Here is a 20,441-nt window from a genome sequence, read left to right on the forward strand (position 1 = left end):
GGCTGGGACGTGGGTGGCACTGTGAGTTAAACCACAGAGCCTAGGACTTGCCGATCAGAAGGTTGGCGGTTCGAATCCCCGCGACGGGGTGAGCTCCTGTTGCTCAGTCCCTGCTCCTGCCAGTTCAAAAGCATGTCAAAGTGCAAGTAGATAAATAGGTACCGCTCTGGCGGGAAGGTAAACGGCGTTTCCATGCGCTGCTCTGGTTCGCCAGAAGGGGCTTAGTCATGCTGGCCACATGACCCGGAAGCTGTACGCTGGCTCCCTTGGCCAATAAAGCGAGATGAGCACCACAACCCCAGAGTCGGTCAAGACTGGACCTAATGGTCAGGGGTCCCTTTACCTTAACCTGGCTATTGTAGGCTAGCCCTCCACAGCCTGATGGGGATCTACACAGCATTGCTTTCTCAGCTGTTATGACTTCTCCACAAAGCAATCTTGGAAATTGTAGTTTGAGAGAGAGATAAGCCTTCTCCATTTGACATCTGTAGCCTGGAACAGCCTTCCCTGACCTGATGTGTTCCAGATGCCATCCAGCAGCGGCTGATGAGAGTAATAGTCCCAGGCATCTGGAGAGCATCAGGCCCTGCAGACCTGCACTCCATAGGTCAGCCGCTTAGCACAGTATTTGAGTGTCGGTTGGGTGGTAGAGGGAGCAAGACTGGGGACAGGTACCCAGCACCTGTTGCAAATGCCCAACCAATCCACACTATAAAGTTAAAGTACATCCAGTGCAGGGGTGTAGGAAGGGGGTGCGGCCTGCCCTAGGTGACACCCTGATTAATAATAATAATAATAATAATAATAATAATAATAATAATAATAATAATAAATAAATAAATAAATAAATAAATATTATTTATACCCCACCCACCTGGCTGAGATTCCCCAGCCACTCTGGGTGGCTCCCAACCGAGTGTTAAAAACAATACAGCATTAAATATTAAAAACTTCCCTAAACAGGGCTGCATTCAGATGTCTTTTAAAGATAAGATAGCTGCTTATTTCCTTCACATCTGAGGGGAGGGTGTTCCACAGGGCGGGCGCCACTACCGAGAAGGCCCTTTGCCTGGTTCCCTGTAACCTCACTTCTCGCAATGAGGGAACCACCAGAAGGTCCTCGGTGCTGGATCTCAGTGTCCGGGCTAAACGATGGGGGTGGAGACACTCCTTCAGGTATACTGGACTGAGGCCATTTAAGGCTTTAAAGGTCAGCACCAACACTTTGAATTGTGCTCAGAAACGTACTGATGGTGTGTGTGTGTGTGTGTGTGTGTGTGTGACAAAATGGCTGGCTGCACTAATGGCGGGGCCTGCAGCATGCACGAGCCATGCGTCTTGTCACCCGCAGACTCCGTGCTGTCCGCTGGCTGCCTCCCCCCAGCTGTAGGGTGGCTGAGGCCCCTTGGCATGTCCTGTCCCTCCCTAAGGGCACCCCACGCTCTGTGCCGTCCCTATGGATGCTGCGTGGCACCCATAGGGACAGGGCACGTGGTGCCCATAGGGAAGGCAAAGGCCATGCTGTCCCTATGGGAGGTTCGCCCTGCTCCTATGGATGGTTCTCACCACCCCTGGGCATGCCGCCCCAGATACCCAAGATCCAGTGCACATTTAAAACACATGACTTCCTCCAAAGAATCCTGGGAGATGCTATTCCAACCTCACAGGGCTACAATTCCCAGCACCCTTAACAAACTACAGTTCCCAGGGTTCATTGGGGGAAGTCATGTGTTTTAAATGTGTGTCTTTAAGTGTGTGATGTGGATCTGTCCCAAGGCTGTCTCTAACATCATCCCAAGTCTTTAAGGTCCAACAGGGGAAACACACCTGAGCAAGATCCAAAATTCCCAGTGTGCAGAGGATTCCTATGACTATGTATGGACTGTGAAGGACTGTAAGAATGGGGGGAGCTTCCAGATGGACATACTGTTCCCATTTGTTGCTTTGAGATCAGAATCCCAGGCTAGGAATACTGCAAAGCACATGGGTTTGGCCACTGCTTGGATGTGCGGCTGCATGGGACGTGATGTATGCTGCTCTGAAAGGCAATCATAGCTGTCAACGTTTCCCTTTTTATAAGGGAAATTCCCTTATTCCGAATAGGATTCCTCGCAAGAAAAGGGAAGAGTTGACAGCTATGAAGGCAATACTGTTAAGAAATTTAAGAAATCAGCACACTTGTGCCCAGCCCTGCTCAGGGATTCTAAGAAACAAAACAAAAACCAAACACCAGTGCAGTTTCGAAACCACAAGTTTAAATCAGTGCAGCTTTGAAAGGTTCAGCCCGCCATCTTGATTCAAAATGGCGAACAATTGTACCTAAACAGAGACAAAAATCTGATGCTTGTTCTCAGCAGTCATAATCCAAATATGGTTACAATATCTTAAGAGGTGTCTAAAGGCATAGCAAACAGACAAACAACTATCCAAAATAAATCACTTCTAGGGAAAAACAACAATTGTCGTTCAATATCTTCCTATTTTGGGAAATCCATTGTATTTCTTGACTACTGTACAGATTTACGATTCATATTTTACCCAGTTTAGACATTCTACTGCTGCTGGCGAGATTCCCAGATCCGCATGACGTCTGGATATAAGGGGGTTATTAGTATTACAGAGGTTTGGCACTGTAGCAGGGAGTCTATCGTCTGAGCCAGAGTTCAGCCTAGTGAGATGTCTACTGAAGCATTATGTATTCGTATAGCACCATCCGATGTCTACCATTTTTCAAAGCAACATAGCAGTTTTATATATTTATTTATTTACTCACTTTACAAAATTAATATACCACTTTTGTTTGTCACGAAACCTCTAAGCGGTTGACAAAAAAATATTAAAATAAACAATGAAAACGGATAAAATAAGTAAAACATAAAAAAATTAAACCAGCAGTTAACTAAAAACTGATTAAAAGCACAGCAACATATACACATCTCAATAGGCCTAATAAAAAATGTGTTAAGCAGGCACACAAACAAAGGAAAAATAGTAGAAGTCCCTGCCTGATATCAATAGGCGGGGAGTTCCAAAGTGCAAGTTATGGCAAGCTAAAGGAGGAATTTCTGAAATGTTTGGAATGGGTATTGTGCGACTGTGTGACTGCCAGTTCTACAGATTGAAACTGTCGAGTGGGCACATAGGGGGTAAAGCGATTACATGAGTAAAAAGTAATAATAATAATAATAATATAATATAGGTCCCTACCCTTAAGGATCCTGTAATTTTAACTCCAGTAATGGAGGACACAGCAGAGGGAAAAGGATGGAGAAGGGGAAGAAGCAAGAGCAGCAGGACGACTGAAGAAAATGCAGTTCTGTGTACATAGCCTTCTTTGCAATTGGGGATAAGGATTAAAGGGTTAAGCCAAAGGCTTGAAATAAATCCTTTCTATAGGGAGATGATGGATGTAATTGGCTCAGCTCTAGTCTTTCTCCAGACAAAGGACTAGAGTGTTATTTTTATCCCCACAGAATTGAAATCGTTTTGAAAAAGTGATAGCTGCTTGTGGCATATGTATACAACCATCCGATTTTCACCTCAGGTAAATAGAGCTGGAAAGTTGTTTTTCATTGTTTAAAAAATCTGCAAAATCTGTTTGATCGAGAGCAAAAGTAGGATAAAGGAAAGTTACACTTGTATGTATGTCATGTGTGTGTGTGTGTGTGTGTGTGTCTCGACATCATAGGAAGCAAAGTCTCTAACCGTTACAAACTTTTCTCTCTTCCTGCCCTAAGAGTCAAGGTTTCCTTAGTTCAGCAGTTCCATGTCATTTCTGCCAGCTGTTCATTGAGCACACATTCAGATTTGTTTGTTGGAAGGGTATATCAACCTGTGCCAAGTAACTATTATCCCTTGCTTTCCAAGGGTGTGTTTCCCAATCATTTCCCTCATCACAAAACGTCTGATTTGAGTGGGGAGGGTGGTTTGTTGCACAGAGCAATAACCAGCTTTATTTGTGCAATCTGAGTTTGCTGGCATGTGGTTGAATCCCACCCCAAAAGAGCAAAAGTCTGGAAGAGTCCAAAGTGTGATTCCACATGCATCCTGCCTATCATGGAAATGTTTCATACATCTTACTGCGTAATAACTATTCACATTTAACATTTCTGAAGTTCCACCTGCTATGTGCTGAAAGAAGGAGGTCTCCCGAATAAACCTGACTTGTACTGAGCCCATTCCTGCTATTAGCACCTCAGATAAAATACTATAACTTCCCCAGTAGAAATGCAGGGACTGACGATGAACATGGCCCCCCACAAATACTCTGTTAGCAGAACCCCTTGTAATGGCCCATGCATCTCTGTTCCCCTCTCATTTTAATAGAATGCCCTTCATATAATTTCTGCTTAATTTCACCACTGTGAAAGCCGCTGTCCTAGCAGAAGTTAGGATTTTCCTTGCACACAAGTTCCAGGATAGAAACTTCCCTTTTACAAAGCTGAGTAAGACTTTCACACGGTGAACATAAATTTACTGATGTAAATGGTACTTGTGAAATCTGTGGGTCTCCTGGTTCAAGTGGTTCTCTTCAACCACGGCTTGGGGGTGGGGATGCAGCCCAAGAGAGAGGGAGGCTCCCATCAAAACATGACTTCTAGAACTTTTACTAATCTTATGTGGCTACTAATAGAGACTGTGCCTCTTCCCCTTCTCCTGCTAAACAAAGCCCCAACCCCCCCATTAGTCTCCAAAAGGTAGTATCAGGTACCAAATTAGTATACCAAAGAGGCAGACCTTACAATAGCGAGGAACACAGATTAGCTTAATGGCTGTAATATCAAATTGCTTTACAGTTCTCATGTCATCAGCTTAGCATAGGCAAAAGATGCTGTGCTCCTTTCCCACAATAATTCTTTTTTTTTAAAAACCCAAAAAAATACGTAGTTCAATTTTGCCTCTCTCTGGACAAAGTTATGCTTTGAAAAATACCAGCTTTCAAGTTCTGCAGCGCACTTTACCAGGTACAAAGAAAATGATGAGTTAAAGTTTCATCTCCACCAGACAAGGTGACTCAGGCAGCTGCTAGAAATGTCATCTGGGTGTTGAGCTCCTCACCCCCACCCCATAACATCTAGGAACATCCATCAGATGTATGACTTCATCACACTGTGCAATATTCGATGATGTGAAGCCGGGGCGGGGAAATGCAGAACGTGATGACATCACATTGCGAGGGATGTGTTAATTGTGTGTTATTGGGGTGGGGCAGGGAGCAGGAGATAACTGTTCCTTGTTGGAACAGTTGCTGTTTAGCGGAAGTTCCTTGTTAACAAGTCTGCCCTTCAATAGTGAGCAGTCTCAAAGAAGTGCTTTGTCCCACAACGACCCCGTGCACACCCCTGCATGGAGCATCATTCTCCCAGATGTTTTCCACTATGATCATTTTTGCTATCATGTGCCTTAAAGTGTTCACAGTGCTTCACAAGTGTTATTCCCAGTAAGTAGCCCTGCAACATGGATCAGAATTATTATGGCCCTTACCCCATAAAATTACAGACAGGAGGCTGAAAGACAGCAGTGAACAAACCACACATTTAGAGCATATCACACACCCCCCCCCGCAAGAATTCTGGGAATGGTAGTTTGCTGGGGATTGTAGCTGTGTGGGGTGAACTACAGTTCTCAAGATTTTTAGGGTATGTGTGTGCTTTAAATGTGCTTTGTATGTGTTGCGTGAACGCAACCAGGAGTTAATGTGCATTAAATGTATGGTGTGTACGCATCCAAAAGTTGAAGGCAAGCGAGATTTGGAGAATTACTGCTCAGGGTTCATGCTTTTACCATGATCTGCCCCTGACTGCATCACCCCAGATCTACCACCCCACCCACAGCTCGAAGATTCCCACTTAAGATTCCATGCATATTGGCATGCACCTCCCAACCTGCACCTGCTCTGAGCATCTAACAGGAAGAGAAGGAAAGTTGTAGCGCTGCTTACCGTCAGGTCTTCCCCATAGAACTGGAGCATGGAGGCATCAGCCACCAGCAGGGTCTCCACATAGCGGGCTTCTGAGATGAACCTCTTGGTTCTGCTGGTGCTGTTGGACTCTGCTACCTGGGATCCCTCTTCTGGGATGTCCTCTCCAACTTCTTTTGCCCACCCCCTCTTCTGGAGCTGGTGGGCCTGCAGCAGAGGATCTCCATTCTCATGACCTTGTGGGTGGATGACATATTTGTCTCCATCCACCAAGAAGGAGCCACGGATGCCCTGGCACAGGCTGACAGCCACCAGGGAGTCTGGCTGGGAGTTCACAGTCCCAGAGTAGAAGCAGCTCCGGAGCCCCACGTCCTCCTTAGCAAGGAGCTCCTTCCTACCCACGTGCTGGATCTTCAGCCCAGGTGCCAAGAAGCTGGCATCTGGCTCCAACTGCAGGACAAACTCCTTCCTGAAGGCACGGATGGAGAAGGAAACCTGCCCTTCGCTTCCCGGAGGGACCATCCAGACTGGCACCACCCCCTGGGAGTCGCTGTCCTGAGTGGGCAGTGCCCAGGCATTGCCCAGCACTCGCAAGACCAGCAGCAGAGGGAAGAAGAGCGTGCGGCCAGCGGGCAGCCGGCCAGCCGAGGGCTGCGGTGGTTGCAGAGAACGGGGCATTGATGCTCCCAGGGAGCCAGTGACGGGATGGGAAGAGCAGGCTCGGTTGAAGAAACAGCAAAGTCCCCAGCTGTGTATGCTGCAAATTGGCAAGCCGCGATCCCCAGGGAAAAACCGTGGCTGGAAATTGATAGGAGAGGAGTGAACAAATTTGGGGTTTTAATGCCAGGTTTAGTCAGCGACAACTTGCCCAGCGTAGAGGGAGAATTGAGGGGCCCCAGGAAAATCCTCTTTCTCCCCAAAGGCTGGTTTGTGGGGTTCCTTCTGTTACCAGCTTCCAAAGTAGCTCTTGCACCTTTCCGGGCAAAAGATGCAGCAGCAAAGCGGGCTGTCCACTTGGAAAAAAGTGTGTCGAGTTGAAAGAGGCTGGGGCTGGGTGGGTGTTGGAATCCTGATTTCTCTCTCTCTCTCTCTCTCTCTCTCTCTCTCTCTCTCTCTCTCTCTCTGCCTCTCTGAGTTTCCCTCCCTTCCCTTCCTAAGAAGCTCTCTAGCTCTCTCCCTAGGCTGCTCCGCTCTCTCCCTGGGCTGCTTCTTCCCAAGCCTTTGAAGCACCAAATCTGGCTGCAGAGTCCTCGGTATTTATACTTTTCTTCCCCCCTTGCTTTGACATAAGAGGTTTATTTTTTATCTCTCTCACTATTCCACATTCTCCCCTGGGACCTAGAGAGCAGGAGGAGGAGGAGGAATGAAAAGGGGGGGGGGAGGGGAGGTTTTTGGATAGAACTTGAAGCCAATCAGGAGCTAGGAGGACACGCCTCTCTTGTTTAAGTGTCAACTCAAACATCCCCCCCCTTCTTATTCTCTTTGTGTTAACTCTTTCCAGGACTTTGATCACCCTTTGGCAATCAGACATTCTTTTTAAAAATTACTTTTAAAAGGCTGCATTCCAAGAGATTTGTCATCACTTGCATTAATTCTGCACTGTATAGGGTAAAAGAAGAAGAGGACTTCCACTTGTTCCTTCCTTTTTCAGGGGCTCTTGGGGAAGGGAAGTAAGTCTGCCATGGGGAAAAGTTCCAAATCCTAAAGAGATAAAACTCCATTTTATCAGATACTAGCATACATTCGGGTCCTCCCAAACGAGATCTTCATCATCCCTAAAGGAGCTGCTGCTATCTAAAATCAGGGAGGGAGTTGCCAGGGAGTTGGACGTTTCATCTGAGAATGTTCTTCAAGAGGATACAGAAGGAAGCATAGGGAGGTTTCCTAATGAAAGCATTAACAGGGCCATTTGGAAAATTAGAAAAGCAGTGCATTTAGTTCTTCCACACAAGTATAGCTGGTCATGTTTCCTTTCCTTTTTTATTTTTTAAAAAGGAATGTTTTAATCAGAATTCAGCTCCGTCCCCCTTCTCCAAGTACGTGATAAACTTGGAAAGGAAAAATAAAAATAAAAGGAAACATAGAGAATGGATTTTGTGCTTATTTGGTTTTTTACAAAAACAAGCACCCCAAACATAAACCATTTTTTGTCTTATGACTGTCTTTATTTACAGCATGTCTTTTATTACTCACAAACCGCCCACTGCACATAAGTATCCGTTTTTTATTCCGGTGTATTGCTGATATAGCTGCTAGATACCCTTTATTTTAAGCAGCCTCGCTTCCTGTATACATCATGACACGGCAGAACACCAAGAGTGGCCTTTCATTTCATTCACTGGACTTTTGCTTCTCTACATAGCTCTCTACATTCTAAACACTTCAGCTCTGGGCAGAATGAAATAGTCGCGTGTATAATCCTCCATCCCGTCATTTCATTTTAGTAAATAATTATTCTTCAACACCCCCCCCAAAAACCCCCAAAAACTTTCTGAACTTCCCCATGCACAGGCCTCTCAAGGCAGTTTACAATGAACTCATTTATAAAAATCGCATAAAACAAACTTTCTAAACTATCCTCTAATTAATGAGCAGCAACAACAAAGAAAGTTCAAGAATTAGCACTTTAGCCAAGTACAGGGTTCTTTTAAAAGCCAATATTGATGGGGCCGTGCCTATTATTCCCTAGGGGAGAGAAGTTCAATCATGTGGGGCCATCACTAAAAAGTCCCTGTCTGTGATAACTGTCAATATAATAGATCATGACAGCAGCACAAACAGAGAACAAGGGCCTCTGAAGCCCAGTTTAAACTGGGCAGGCTTATATGTATGGATGCAGACAGTTTGGAAACATTTGAGCTGGTATCTCTTCTTAACTGTAGAGGACATACGATGCATTACATTCACCATGATTGGTCTAGATTCTGGAAATCCCATTGTGCTTGACCAAAAGGAACCGATTGATAATGGAGAAAAATATTTGAATAAGGAACAGCTAATTGTGGATAAAGGAGAAATCTTTTTAAAAGGTCCATATGCCATGCACACTGGAAGTAACTTCCACAATGGAATTCCGCCAAGCCTTGTCCAAGTCCCACACACCCAAAGGGATGCATTTTGCATGGCGGAAAGGGACCCACAGTTGCCCCATTAGTTCTTAGGGGAGTTGTAGGTTATCAGGAATCAGAGTAATTTCCGTTTTCTCAAAGCGCCACAGAGGAATCCCCTTTCCTCCCCCTTAAAACATGCTGTTCGAAAGCTTTAATCCTCAAACTATTTGAAAGGATAATATAAGCAGTGTTTTGAGGTTCCAGATACCTTCCTCCCGGGAACCTGGGAAATCAGCTTTATGGTAAATGATTGAGGACGAGGGTCAGTGTTTAAAGGCTGTTTACTCTGGACAAATATCTGTGCGTCCGTTTGAGGGGGATTATTTACATCTGCTTGGCTCTGTTGAAAAGCCACCTCCTTCTACTCAGACACACACTAGCTGTGTCTCTAAATAACTGCATCTTTTCCGGGGGTTGGGGGGCGGGTAAAGTTTCTGATTACCGAATTTCTTTTTATAAAGTGTGATTCTTTTGACTGTAAAGAAATGAAGCATGATGAGCATTCGCTGATGCGTGTTCTAAACAGTCCCATATCAAATATGCTGTCAGCGGAGGCTCCAGTGATGCAATAAGTGATGGCAGGATAAGATCCATGGGGTGTGACAGTCAGCAGCCCAGCATAAACTGTTGCAGAGAAAAAAACGGTCCATGGCCAGAGATGGTCTTTTGGTAAAGGGAAAGAGAACAAGATTGGAGACGGGCAGAAGATCTGAATGGACAGAGCAGGAGTTCTGGGCTGAATCAGGAGCAGATCGCTTAGTGAAGAGCCATTTATGTGGGGAGGGGGCCAGGGGGATTGACCTGGGAGCTGAACCAGCAGAGGTTAGAGAGAACCAGTCCTGAAGCTGGTTTGTGGTCTGATGATGCCAGAGAAAGAGGCCCTCTGCTGGTGTTTTTAACAAGAAGATTTGTGGAAATTATGATTGCTGTTCATAGGGCAGCAAAGGTCCTAGCTCAGTCCTATCAGATGTTCAGTTTGCAAAGTGAAGGGACTTGTACTTAACAAAGGAGCATAGGAAGCTGTCTTATACTTGAGTCAGACTATTGGTTCATCCAGCTTAGTGTTGTCTACACTGACTGGAAGTCGCTGCCCATGATTTCAGGCAGAGGTGTCTCCCAATCCTACCTGCAGGTGCCTGGGATTGAATTAAAACAAGTTACACACAGCATTTAATATAGTGCTATACAGTTCAGCAGTGCCCTTCCCTACAGCCAAGATCCTCCTACAGTTTTTAGATAGAATTCAGTCTCAGTTGAAAACATAAAACTACCCTGGTATCCTTTGAAGGCAGTAATAATACTTACCGCTAAGCCCCCTGCAATGTTAATTGCAAGTTTCCTTTCTGCAGGTTCTGGCTGCGCTATCACTCCCTGTTCAGATTTGCTGGAGGTTAGTGATGAATTTCCTCTTAGTTAAGTCAGCATCTGCTCTGGGAGGAGACAGTTTTAAATTATGCAAGGAAGCCAGCAATTAGAGCCCACCCCAACCCCTCCACCAGAAATGTAAGCTTACTACTCCAGGCACCAATTCATTACACCCCACACTGCCCCAGACGTTTTGAACAGGAAATAAAATGGGTGGAACCTGCAATGAGGAAACCTAACAATTGGGCATTGTCTGTAAAATAAGAATGAAGCAAGCATGGCAGTTCCAGATAAATGGGCGAGTGTCAAAGCAACCTAGCACAGCTATGGGATTTGTTACTATGGTAGTCCTTTCCTGTCTTCCTAAAACCCAAAGCAGCTACTCCGCAGAGGTCTTAGGTGTGGAATTCCACAGCAGGGAATGCTGTGCTCCTTGTAACCTCTTCTTAAGCCCATATGGACATGGGAAGAGCCTGGTGGATCAAGCCAGTGGCCCATCTAGTCCAGCATTCTCACAGTGACCAACCTAATGGTGATGTTGCCATTGAGGACTTGTTTGCTTTATATCCCCCATTCCTCTTGAAGGAGACCAGGGTGCCAGATACCTTTTGCTTGCAATTTCCAGCAACTGATATTCAAAAGCATCTTGCCTCCAGCAGCGGAGGTGGAACTGAGCATGGCCATTGTGGTTCCAGGCCCTCCGAGCAACCTTCCAGTTGACTACTCACTTGAGCCACTCTCTGTCATGCTCCATGCCACAAGCATCATGCATGCAACATAAGAAAGGAACCTTCCCAGCAAATGTCTCCAGATCCACCCCTCAAACTTAAGGAGACAGCCTCCTTGCTGCAAAGGGCCTCCCCAGTCCTTCAAAGTTCTTCAGCTAAGTTTGGGGGTCAGTTTCTTCTTGTCTGCAGATAGAGGAAAAGAAGCACAAGCCCACATAGACCCCAGATTGTGGCTGTTTACACCCCATACTATTAAAGCATATCCCCTCCCCACTCCACCACCCCAAAATCCTAGGAATCTTTGGTGAGGTTAATGTGCTTTATATGTATGCCAAAGTGTGTGTGTGGCTAGCTCTGGATCCTAGCATGTATGTGGGAAGGGGGTAAAGAGGAAAAGCAAGATGATCTATTTATTGTGCATTCACCCTGATTCGTTTGCAGGGAATGTGGGCTATTTAAAGGGTAGCCATTGCTGGGAGGTTAGCTGATGTTGCAACAAAGCAAGTGTTATTACGCATTTTCCAGTGTAGTCACGCTCATCACTTTCCATATGGCAAAAAGTCAAACCTTTGGGGGAAGCAGGTTTGTTGCACAAAGACCTCCCAAGCAACTAAATTTGCCTGCATGTGACTGAATCCCACCCTGGGAATAGTGGCAGTCTGGAATTGTAACCCAGGCACCCTAAATATAAGGATCCTAGATCTAGCAAGGTGGCAGAGGAACCCATTTCATACATAGCTCTGATGAGGCACGCTCTAGCAGAATCAAAGCTCACATCAGCTACTTAAATATTTTGTTGTTTTATTTCCTTTTTTAAAAAGAGCCTTTCCTTCTACTACAGTGAACTGGCCTCTTCTTATTTCAGAAAAGGGGGAACTTTCTCTTGAGGAACACTAGCCTCTCTGCAAAACTCTTATGTAGAATAGAAACAGCTTTCCTTTGGGACAGCACCATCAAGTTTCTAGATGGCCACTCATTTTCAGTGGAGCTGTATCATGAACTGTGCAAGTGCTGAAGGGTCAACAATACTCACTTATCTGCAAGGCAAAGGGTTCTACCAGAACCTCTTTCAGACTCCTTTGTCTGCACCACATAAATAAGGGAGAGATCCTTGGAACTGAGGACTGTCCTAAGCACCAGATGGGAAGCCTCTGCCTGCTGGATTGAGCCATTTTTCCTGCTGTAACAGCAGCAATGCTATTGCTGTGATTTGTCAAGGCTGAGATTTGCCTGTACAGATTCTGCAGCCACTGGACTATTTGCAAGTAAGTAAATCAGTTTGTTGGCTCTTGAAAGCATCACCAAGTACAGAATGCTGCCTGTAATAGTCCAAAGACAATACTTTGGAATGGGACACACTTCATTCCCATGCCTTCCCTTTACCTTTGAGCTTAGAAGAAAGACACTTTTTGGTAGTTGTTGATTCTAGGTCTTCCTGGTTTTCATTAAGTGTTCCTGGTTGAATAAAAAGAAACTTGGAATTTCTGGTAGCTTCAGCCAGCTTTCCAAGGGCTTATTAAAGCAAGTTTGGAAGAATTAAGACATCCCAGGCAATCAAGATTTGTACCTTTCCAGGATCTCCTTTAATCAGAAGAGCAGAAGACGTGAATGGGAAAAGCTCCAAGGGTGTAAGGGCTGGGTCTAAGTCTACCTTCACCTGTCATCATTAGAGATCATATTTAAAAAGGGTCCTAGCTAATGTAAGTTAATTTAACTCTAACCCTGAAGAACTCATGGTCTCCCCACTGTGTTCAGAAAACTACTTGTTTCGCCCCTGCAGGTCCTTGATGAGATAAGCTGAACTGGAAGGGAGAATTGACTTGCCCCTTCTGGAAAGGCCCGGCTACATGGCTCCCTCTGTCCTTCCTGCTCTTTCAAATAGCCTGTCCTTGTTATGCTCCTGAAATCACAGGGAGTGATTCACACAAAGTGCCCTGTGCGCATTGATTCACTGCTTTGCATTTTGTAGAATGCAACACAACCATCCTTGGGTTGATCTATGCTACACTGAACGTTGCTTCTGAGGCTAGTTCCCACATTATTCTGCAATGGGATTTTGCACACACTGGTGCCATTCTCCTGCACCCGCACCCATGGATGCAAGAAGCAAGTGGGCCAGGTTCTCGCAAATGTCAGCTTTGACATATTGAATGATATGAGTCTCTGAACAAACAAACAACCCATGCTAGAAGTTGATGCTTCTGGCAGCTGCTATCTGCCAGCACACCAGCTGCTTCCCTCACGCAAAACTCATTCCCTAATGTAACTTGGGAACCAGACGTTAGGCCATTGCATTTCAATATGAAAACAGGGATACCATTAGTAGTTGCACAAGAAGCTCTCATTAAGACATCAACTTGCAGGGTCTTTGTGATAACATTCTGGTTGCTTTCTACTGAGCTCTGTGTACAAAGTACATTCTACAAACCTTTTTGCAAAAACAAAATAGAAAAGGAGTACACTTGAGAATGACAATATCTGCATTTTGCCCAAAATGTACCCCTTTGATGTTGGAACTCATGTTTTTATTTTTTGTAAAGGGCTTCCACGTACTCCAAATTACTGTTAGTAATTGTCACTAAGTTATTTCTGTTAATGCAGAACTTAAAAATATAAGACCATTAAAAATCAAATTCAAATAGCTTCTTCTTATTATTTTTAAAAAAGAAGTTTTGTAGCACTGGGAAATGAAAACAACCCCAGTCTGTAGCAGTAGATGAGAAGATGTGCCATATCCCCATAGAGTGGAATTGAGAACGAGAAAGCTTCAGGCCAGATCAGCTTTCTCCCTCTAGACATTTCCTTATTCACCAAGGACACTGAACAGTGGGAGATTCAGGACAGACAAAAAGAAATACTTCTTCATGTACCGCACAGCTAAACTATGGATTTTGCTGGCACAAAGTTTAATGACAGCTGGACAGAAATAAATGGGGATTAGCCAAATTCAGGGAGGACAGGTATAGGGACCCCTGACCATTAGGTCCAGTCGTGACCGACTCTGGGGTTACGGTGCTCATCTCGCTTTATTGGCCAAGGGAGCCGGCGTACAGCTTCCGGGTCATGTGGCCAGCATGACTAAGCCGCTTCTGGCGAACCAGAGCAGTGCACAGAAACACCATTTACCTTCCCGCCGGAGCGGTTCCTATTTATCTACTTGCACTTGGATGTGCTTTCGAACTGCTAGGTTGGCAGGAGCTGGGACAGAGCAACGGGAGCTCACCCCGTTGCGGGGATTCGAACCGCCGACCTTCTGATCAGCAAGTCCTAGGCTCTGTGGTATAACCCACAGCGCCACCCGCGTCCCCTTCAGGGAGGATACATGATGGCTATATTATCATCAATACCAGAAGCAATATGCCTCTGTATAAGTCGCTGGAGGTTACTGATGGGATAACGCTATTGCACTGAGGTCTTCTTTGTGCGCTTCCTGGAGGCATCTGAGCAGCCACTGCAAAAACAGTGGGCTAGATGATTCATTGGCCTGCTCCAGTGTGGGTCTCTCCTAACATTCACCTCTTTCTCAAATGAGTCCAAACTAGCTGGCTTAGAGTCTCATTAGCTTATTACAATGTGAGCTCTTTTCCTTCCAGGTGCACAAAGTCATCCAGGACCTGCACTCGCAAAGCGGCCGAGATACATTGAACATGCACACAGATGTCTGAAATCCCCAGTCGCAGGAAGTTGGCTGTTCCTGTATTGATGGCACTCTCAGCCTGGAATGCAAATGTCAGTAGGAACAGAACAGCTCTCCCCTGTCACAGAAGCCTGCCAAATGTTCTGGCAAGACAGTTCCTAAAACACCCAGATTTTAAGACCTTAACTTAATCCATTCCCTGTCCAGTGACTGTTACAATTTTTTTTTAATGTTTAAACAACTTCACCCGTTGATAACAGAGCCAATTTGTTGTTGCCCTTTCATAAAGCCACCACCAGATGTCAGTGTTGTCTCTCTGGTTTGTTGTGAAATGTAGGTACAGCACATGTGCTCACAGCCGATCTGCAGAACTGATGGTGTTATGGGGGCCGTGTAAGGTTTGCTTCACAGTGGTAAGAAATCAGCCTTTTAGTGTGGCAGCACTTACACTTTGGAACTTCCTGCCTATTAAGATGAGGCAGGCGCCTTTGCCGTTGTCTTTTCAGTGCCCGCTTAATACATTTTTTGCTTGGGTGAGTGTATCCAAACATGCAGATGTTGATCTGATTCTTTTCTTTTTTTACTGTTAATCTGAATTATCTTATTGTCTATCTTTATTGTTTTTAACTGCTTTGTTGATAATTGTAGTATTTCTTGTAAACTGCTTAGAGGTTTTACTACAATCAAGCAGCATCTAAGTTTTGTTAAAATAAAATAAAATTAAAATAAAATAATAAAATAAATTAAATTAAATAATGGAAGAGCAGAACTTGGCCCCCCACCCCACTGCAACAGGTAGTGTGCTCTGGCTCTAACTGATGGAGCAGCAGCTCTCCAGGGACCCAATCTGCCACAAAGATGGACATTTTGCTAGGAATGGGGCAGGGGATAGGAGAATGGCATGCAAACACCTAGAATTTCAATTTCTCATGGAGTGCTGAATTGCAGATATGCAGCACAGCACTTTCCCCAGTTATAACAGCTGGGGTGTTTCTCCTTGCTCTCTCTTGCTTTGCTGCAGATACAGAGATGTGACCTTAAAGCAACTCATAGGACAACCTGTGCAAGTCTCTGTTGAAGTAAGTCCCGCTGTGTTTGATGGTGCTGACTCCTCAATGAGTGTGCATAGAGGTTCAGCCTTAGTGCACGATTAAGAGAGCCAGTGTAGTGCAGTGGTTATGGTGTTGGACTAAGACTTGGGAGAGACCAGGGCTCAAATCCCTACCTCAAGCTCATGGGCTTGGTCCACACTGCCTTAGCCTAACTCACCTTGCAGCCTTGTTGTAGGGAGAGAACTGGGTAAGCCACCTTGAACTCCTTGTAGGAAAGGTGGGTCATAACAATAATAATAATAAGAAGAATAAATTAATCAATAAATTTATATTTAAGTAAGCACCAGGGGGCACTCTTGTTTTATTCTAGTTTAGTATAATGTGGTTTGATGTTCCTTTGAAAAAGGAAATCCTGGTGGGATCCCTCGACTTACAACTGCAACTAATTTTTAAGAGGGTCTTTGAAATGAAGAGGACCACAGCAACACCTGCTTAGCCCAGTGACTCACACTCAGGAGAGACAAGCAAAAGGGCTGTTTAACCTCCTCCTTCCTGGTGGGCACAGCCACATGCTTTGGCAGAGTCTTCCAGTTACTGTGGCCCTCGGCTACTGCCCACTCATTCACCACTGGTTCAGCTTCCGCAACAAAGCCAAACGTTGAAACGCAAAAGGGAAGAAAACTGCCAAAGGTTTGCACTGTTAACGCAGCAAAGTGGATGCTTCTCCCTTTGCCCTGACTAGGCCAATGTGTGCAAGTGTAAAGGACACAGATTATCAGAGTTGGGAAGGGTCCTCGGAGATCATCCCAGGAACCTTGGAATGACAGCATCCCTGCAGAATGACCACCCAACATTGATGGAAAATTCCTCCAGTGTAGGAGAGCCCACCTCGGAGAATTGTACAGTTAGAAGGGACCCAAAGTCCAACCCCCCTGCAAAGCAGCTCCTTCTTAGGCAGTCTGTTCCATGGTCAACATAGGAAGCTGCCTTATCCCAAGCCAGACCATAGGTCCAACTAGGACAGCATATACCGACCACCAGTGGATCTTCAACAGGGGTCGCCCCCAGACCTACCTGCAGATGCCCACCTGTCAAAAATGGCCCACAGAAGGTGGACCAGTTATGGATCTGATTCTCTGGCTGGATGCAGTTCCCCACTCCTGCTATAACTGAACTATGTAATGTGCACAGAAGTGCTTTCTTTTCCCCCTGCCTGCCATCTCCTGACATGAGGGACGTGGGTGGCGCTGTGGGTTAAACCACAGAGCCTAGGACTTGCTGATAAGAAGGTTGGCAGTTTGAATCCCCGCAACAGGGTGAGCTCCCGTTGCTCGGTCCCTGCTCCTGCCAACCTAGCAGTTCGAAAGCATGTCAAAATGCAAGTAGATAAACAGGTACCGCTCCAGCGGGAAGGCAAACGGTGTTTCCGTGCACTGCTCTGGTTCGACAGAAGCGGCTCAGTCATGCTGGCCACATGACCCGGAAGCTGTACGCCGGCTCCCTCGGCCAATAAAGCGAGATGAGCGCCACAACCCCAGAGTCGGTCATGACTGGACCTAATGGTCAGGGGTCCCTTTACCTTTACCTTTTATCTCCTGCTACTGTGTGAGTGTATCAGATGAGCCCAGAGTTTTTGCATTACGAAAGCAAGAGGGAAAAGTTATTTCCATCTTTCTTTACACTGTGTAATGTTTTATAAACTTCTACTTTTTGGGGGTCTGTTGGTTGGAATACTTTTTTTGTCAGTTTAGAGAAAAGAATGTTTTGGATAAGGAAGTATTAAGTTGATGGGGGGGACTGCATCTAACTAGGAGCAAGTGTCCCTGACATTGTGCGTTTTTGTAGGCTTAGTTTTAATGCAATGGATGTGCAGGTGGAATCAACATGAATTCAAAAACTTATGTCACATGGTATGGCTTAATTTCCAAATAAGAGGTATGGAGTCAATCTTTTCGTGAAAATCTTTATTGGATTCTCTTATATGGAAGAAGAAGAAGAAGAAGAAGAGGAGGAGGAGGAGTTTGGATTTGATATCCCGCCTTTCACTCCCCTTCAGGAGTCTCAAAGCGGCTAACAATCTCCTTTCCCTTCCTCCCCCACAACAAACACTCTGTGAGGTGAGTGGGGCTGAGAGACTTCAAAGAAGTGTGACTGGCCCAAGGTCACCCAGCAGCTGCATGTGGAGGAGCGGAGACGCGAACCCGGTTACCCAGATTACGTGACTACCGCTCTTAACCACTACACCACACTGGCTCTTCACCTCCCCATAGATGTGCAAAGAAAAAGATATTTTGTTCAGCCAGGAGACAAAGACATTCTGTGCATGTGTAACAGCACACTGCCCTAAATAAATGTTGCACAAGCCCTATTGTGATCAAAACAACAAGATTAAAAATTGCAGTCCTGCTGAGTCAAAATGTCACCAGTTGCCTTGCATATTCCCTAGCAGTTCAAACCCCATCAGTGTTGCGAAATCAGGATTGTTATTATTATTGTCCCAATGTGCGTCTCTTACCACTTGTATTTTTGTTGCCTATTTATCCAATCTGGAAAGTTCACAGTCTGTTTAGGCTTTCACCATCTTGAATAATTGGGTGTCATCCACAAATCTGGCTGTCTCATGGCTCACACTTTATTCCAAATGAACAAGTTAAAAAGCACCAATAACCAACACAGACCCAACTCCTTACTTCCTTCTATTTCAAGACTTGTTTACTCCTATTCTCTGCTTCCTGTTGTTTAACTAGACAGGAATCTTTAGGAGAACTCATCCTCTTATCCCTGTCTGCTAAGTTACTCAGGAGCCTTTGATGAAGGATCTTGTCAAAATCTGTTTTAAAGGACCAGTTATACAATGGTTACTGGACCACCTTTCTCCACATTCTTGTTACTCTTAGCAGGCAGCTGATGCCCAAAATAAGGGATTCTCCTTGAGATCAGAGGTGTCTACGCTAGGGCATGGAACAGATTAAGCCCCAGGGCTGTCAGCTGCCAATCCTCATCCTAAAATATAGAAGATGTGTGTTCTGGTTGTAGTACTGCTGCACATTCCTTGGATTACCTCTGACAAACTAAGTTAAGGCTGGTGCATTAGGGCATGTGGGGCACATCCAATATTTCACGGCCATTTTGGGTGTTGTGATCTCACACACTCTTGCTCTGCGCTCTCACCCTGAAAAAGTGCTTTTTGGGGGGCGAGAGCAATGCTTGGGTCACATGACTTGCATGGCAGCTCATCTTGGAAGATGAGCTTTGGGTCTCCAAATGTTGGGTGGTATAGTGGGGTGCTGCCCCCATACCCCAGTCCGCCATCTATCTGCCTTCTTTTTTAGAACCAGCCCAGGAGGTGGCCCTGCCTGCCTGCTAGCTACTTCTTCCTCCTTAGCTTCATGGTTTTCATTGTAGGGAACAGCAAGGAGGAGGATGGGGACAAAACTAGAATTTGTTGGCTTTGCCTGTCATTGGCTCTGGCGCCACCTACTGTTGGGCCTCCAGCCTTCCACCCACCAGTCCAACAGGCACCAGGTGACAATGGACTAACCTTAGGTTCAGAGCAGAGTCATCCAGAGACCACAGGAGCCTTCTCTCTGTGCAAAGGCCTGCTCTCATTTTCAGACATCCAAGATGTTCTATGGGCGTGAGCAGCCGGGGTAGCCCTAATGATCCTCAGCCCGCTCCGAAAGTTGGAGGGTTGTGTGGTTGCTGTGTTTACAGGCTGTTCAGAAAAAGGAATGAACTGTAAAACCATTGGCCTGGCCCGTAAGTGTACATCCTTGGTATTTGGGTTGCAAACATGCTGAGAGCCAGGTTTATTCCAGATGTGTAAACTTTGAGCAACCTCTTGTGGTCTGTTGCTTTGCAATACTGGAGAGGCAAGCTTTCCTCCAACCCAAGCTAGGGCTCTGCCTACGCACTTCCAACAGGGACACTCAGCACGAGGCTTATTAATCTGGAATGAACCCTGTGCCGAACAAGTGTGTGCAATATAATGCTATATCAATATTGGCTGGACGCTCCGGGGTTGTCTATTAAACCTCAGTCCCAGGCCCAATGTGTGGGAGACTGTTTTGCTGCAAAAACAGAACAGCCTTGCCAAACATTTCCAATCTGTCTTTTGGCCCAGCTCACCTCTCAGCGGTTCACACCCAGCTCTAAGCACTTTTTCCCATCCCAGGGGTAGGAGATCTGCTCCCCTCCCACCAAATACTGCATGCTTCCCCTCCCCAGGCTAAACTCTAGGCCACTAACCCAGGTGTGCTGCTGAGTTTGCACAAAGCAGAAGGCTACCACTCATTTTGTTATGTGCTACGATGTGTCTGCAAACACATATTTGCAGTCTTAATGCATTGTCCTTTCAACACGCTTTTGTTTCATCAATCAGTTACACTTTTAGATGCATGCACTGTTAAATGGGAAGAAGCTGCCCTGCATTTGATTGTCTGGGAGCTGTGGGCTCTCAACAGTACAGCACATATTTGGATGCAGTCAGTTAACCTAGAATAACAGCTCTACTCTCAAAGTTCATTTTAACGTCTGTGGTTTTTTCTGCATCAGATCTGAATACCTTGTGATCTGTTGAACTGAGTGCAGACTGCCAGAAGAGAAGACACGGAGGTGACATGCTAGACA

General features: G+C 45.6%; 1 protein-coding gene across 1 annotated transcript in view; it reads right to left on the reverse strand.

The window, feature by feature from the left end:
* The window catches only part of ADAMTS8 (ADAM metallopeptidase with thrombospondin type 1 motif 8), a 45,097-nt gene extending 37,939 nt beyond the window's left edge, over positions 1-7,158 (reverse strand). The window contains exon 1 of the mRNA XM_082201145.1: positions 5,942-7,158. Coding sequence (XP_082057271.1) covers positions 5,942-6,598 — 657 coding nt within the window. The 5' untranslated portion in view covers positions 6,599-7,158. The remainder of the gene's footprint in view (positions 1-5,941) is intronic.
* Between the last annotated feature and the right edge of the window lie 13,283 nt (positions 7,159-20,441).

This window comes from Podarcis vaucheri (genome assembly GCF_965113315.1).
Source record: "Podarcis vaucheri genome assembly, chromosome: 15".
In the NCBI taxonomy this organism is placed as follows: domain Eukaryota; kingdom Metazoa; phylum Chordata; class Lepidosauria; order Squamata; family Lacertidae; genus Podarcis; species Podarcis vaucheri.